Source organism: Solanum pennellii, chromosome 7 (assembly GCF_001406875.1).
Source record: "Solanum pennellii chromosome 7, SPENNV200".
Lineage (NCBI taxonomy): Eukaryota > Viridiplantae > Streptophyta > Magnoliopsida > Solanales > Solanaceae > Solanum > Solanum pennellii.
This window is the reverse complement of record NC_028643.1, coordinates 72814291-72818062: the sequence shown is the minus strand read 5'-3', so window position 1 is coordinate 72818062 and position 3772 is coordinate 72814291. Positions and strand designations below refer to the sequence as shown.

Below are 3772 nucleotides of genomic sequence, written 5' to 3'. Positions count from 1 at the left end.
CTACCAGTTTTGCAATATTCGTAAGTAAGCAATTTTTGTAGACATTCAAATTATTATATGTCTATCATAGACGCTAAAACTCACTCATATTTTCAACCAAACTCCAAATCTTGATATATATTGGTATGCCAAATTTTTCATACTTGCTAAATTTCAAGTCAATAATTTGAACCTTAATCTCTCCAAAGAAAATCATAATTTTAATGGTATTCATACAACACTATTCAAATAATATTTAATTATCTACCTCAATATATTTAACTCAAATCTTTATTCGATAATTGACTGAAGCAGGTCAATGTTATATCTGCACTACGGGAAGGCAACGTGACAATCTGTAAACAAAAAAAAAAGGACTACCAAATCCCAAAAATTTATAACAAATGCCAATCATTGGCACTTGCCAAATGATTGGCTTATAATCTGATTGTCAATCATTAGATCATGATTTTCTCATGATTTCCCACCTCCAATATGACAAGGCATTACTGCATATGACTAAGTCATATTAACGCAGTATTGTCTTTTTACTCACTGCTTATCCTCGTCCCTTTTTAATTTAAAAAAAAATTCCATCCATTCTTCCTATTAATAATCACATGATCTAAATATTTTCCCTCAACTTCATTAAGTGTAACAAATAAACTTTTAGTAATAGTCACAGGAACGACATACTCTAAACTGCTATTGCAGAGAAAATATACATCGTTCTCCGCTAATTTTCTTATCAATTTTCGAACTCATAATAATAATTAGACGAACAAGGGATCAACTTTCCATCTACCTTACTTCATTAGGATCCATATAACAATCAAGAAATTTTTCAAATTGCTTCTTACCTGAAGATTTCGTTGGCTCTCTCACGTTCTGTAATCTACGCTGCCCAAAAAAAATCAGTTTCTACCTCTTTTGTTTTCTGCCCTCTTAATGTTAATTAAGTAAAATAAATNTGCCCAAAAAAAATCAGTTTCTACCTCTTTTGTTTTCTGCCCTCTTAATGTTAATTAAGTGAAATAAATAAACTAACCCCACTAACCTAAATTAATTAATGGGTCAAGTAAAAAGGTATTAAATGAATTATGGATATGACCCACTAACTATTAACTAGACAAATTCTTCACTAAAAATTTTATCAACTAAATATTCTTAGTTTCGAATAGTTTAAAAATACCCCTTTAAATTTTTCAAAAGGAGTCAAACTAGTCCTAGTTCTCAAAACGACCTAGCGGGTCGTTACACAAGGTAGATTGCCTACTTTACACCTCGCTTGGAAGAGGCTCTTCGCCGAACCATGTGTAAACACAAAAAGGTTCATGCATTGGGCAAAATTCAGAATAAACATCATGAATTCACACACTACTTGTCATTTCAGATTACAAACTCACACAACTTAGCTCAAACTAATTTCAGACAAGTCTCCCACAGTTAGTAAAAAGCTGAAATGTAAATAATACTCCATAACTGTTGGATTACTAGTGCCAAATTTAAAATTGTTAGTTACCTAATATCATATACATGTCATTGACTAAATAGAGCAGCTCACTGGCCATTTCAGCAATCTTTTTCTTCATTAAGTGTAAATTCGACCGGCTCAAACGCCCACTTGGAAGGAGAGGAGGGTGGAGAATCCCTCTTCTTGGGAGAAGATGGATCCCATAAAGATTTCAACCAAGAGAACTCTGACATAGACAATTCTTCTGGCACGGGATAGCAGTGTGAGTTATCGATTCCTTTATCATTCTGTTGAACCAAAAAGTTTAGTCGTATGAGAACACTACAACACTTTAAGATTTTTGTCTTCAAGACCATACTTATCCGTATGAAAATGCAGAAGAATGAAGTACTAGACTCACCATTCCCAGTTCTGTTTTTGGTATGTCAATATGAGAGGCTGAATCTGCAGCAGGAAAAAATGTGCTATAAGGTTTTCTTCCAGTATCTTATTGGATTCAAAGCACGGTAAGTACAGAGCAAAAACTGTATAAAGGAAAATAGCGGTGACTATCATATTGCACCAATGCAATACTCATTTTCAGCATCGAAGAAGTATGTCTTTTCCAAATAATGGAGTAATCACAATCCAAACAAAAGATAACTTGAAGAAATAAAACGTATCCAAGTAATATCGATAACAAGTTGTAGCTAGAAAACTATAACAATGATTAAGGTTGTGTTACTAGTTGGGCCTGTCAGTAGATGAATCATTATGTTTACAGACTGAAAATCCAAATTAATCGAACACTATTGAAACAGAATTCACATCCGAAGTAAGAAGAAATTACCACAACCAGGCAGAACCAATTCCATGAAATGTTTTCGCGTGATTCCTGAACGTTGTGCCTCAACACATTTTTTGTGATCATGTTGAAATGTCTCCTCTGCTATGTTAAGCTCACTTGGAACTTTAACCTCCTTCTGTGAACTCTTTTTCTTTGCTGCTTCTTCAGGAAGGGCAATTGATTTGTTCGTGATGTCATTGAGGGCATTACGACTTTTAAGCCCTGTGATACCTTTTTTAAGAGCTTCAGGTTTACCACTCTTTGATTTGCCAGATATCCAACCCTCTACAAATAATTAATGAAAAAAATCAGTAAGCTTAGCTGCACGGTTTATCAAATCTTCCAGATAGACAAGTAAAATGATATCGTACTTTTGAAGTAAATGTCCGAGTTTTCATCTTGAAAGATAAGAGGCCTCTGAATGAGATTCTTTGCCATGATTATCGCACTCAATCAAATTATGCCTGCAGAAGTATATCACAATTAGAAAGCAGAAATATTCAGTAATCGACTTATTGAAACCAACATTTGCTTTCGAAGGGCTGCTAACTCGCAATATGGAAACAAAAAGTCCAATTTAAGGCCTTAACATCTTTGTCCCCTTCTTCCATAATATTAGTTCTCAAAATTTTGACTATGATACCCAAAGGAAAATAAAGTAGTACATCCAACAACTTAAAACCCGTTTTTCTTTTACAAAAATGGAGTACATGCTAGATTACACACACTTTGACTTATTTCACAATGTACTTGCTATCTCCCACCGGCACAAATACATGATAACTCCACCCATCAAGGCTTGGACAGATTAAACCTAAGACCTCATGACTCACTTGCACACGACTAATTTCACAAGGTACTTACTATCTCCTACAGGCACAAATACATGATAACTCCGTCCAACAAGGCTTGGACAGATTAAACCCAATACCTCATGACTCGCTTGCACACAGTTACACTAATTTCACAAGGTACTTGCTATTTCCCACCGACACAAATACATGATAACCGTCCATCAAGGCTTGGACAGATTAAATCCAAGACCTCATGACTCACTTCCACACAGTTCGACTAATTTCACAAGGTACTTACTATCTCCCACCGGCACGAATACAGGATAACTCCGTTCATCAAGGCTTGGATAGATTAAACCCGATACCTCATGACTCTCATACCAGTTAATTGAAAAAATTGAACTAGGATATATCAATCGGGAACACAACGTGGAAGAGAACGATTATCACAAGGAAAACAAAGAAGAATTGCATATTTCATTTGTCCAAACTCCAAAGTAGAACATATTCAAGTAGAAATTATAGTAAACCGATTCATAAATGGAAGCTAACAAACACTAGTAAATTACTGGAGAAAAAGAAATGCAGGGAACTTACAACTCGATTTCACCGGAAAAATAGTTTGCCGGCGCCCGGCGGATAGTGGTGTCGATTAGGACAAGGGCGGGAGATGAATACAATTCAAATTTGGAAAATGAA

The 3772-nt window shown here is 35.1% G+C and overlaps 1 protein-coding gene across 2 annotated transcripts in view; it reads right to left on the bottom strand.

Annotated features, from left to right (window-relative positions):
- The window catches only part of LOC107025409 (protein PATRONUS 2-like), a 4841-nt gene extending 1069 nt beyond the window's left edge, over positions 1–3772 (bottom strand). Inside the window, exons 1-5 of one of the 2 annotated variants that reach the window (XR_001457405.2) lie at positions 3671–3772; positions 2651–2743; positions 2283–2564; positions 1854–1897; positions 1502–1740 (exon numbers count right to left, since the gene is read on the bottom strand). Coding sequence is in view for 1 of the 2 variants with exons in the window: in XM_015226196.2 (XP_015081682.1) it covers positions 1552–1740; positions 1854–1897; positions 2283–2564; positions 2651–2717 (582 nt within the window). In the remaining variant the exon portion in view is untranslated. Of the gene's footprint in view, positions 1–1296; positions 1741–1853; positions 1898–2282; positions 2565–2650; positions 2744–3670 lie in introns of those variants that run through there. The other variant, XM_015226196.2, reaches the window with a different exon arrangement.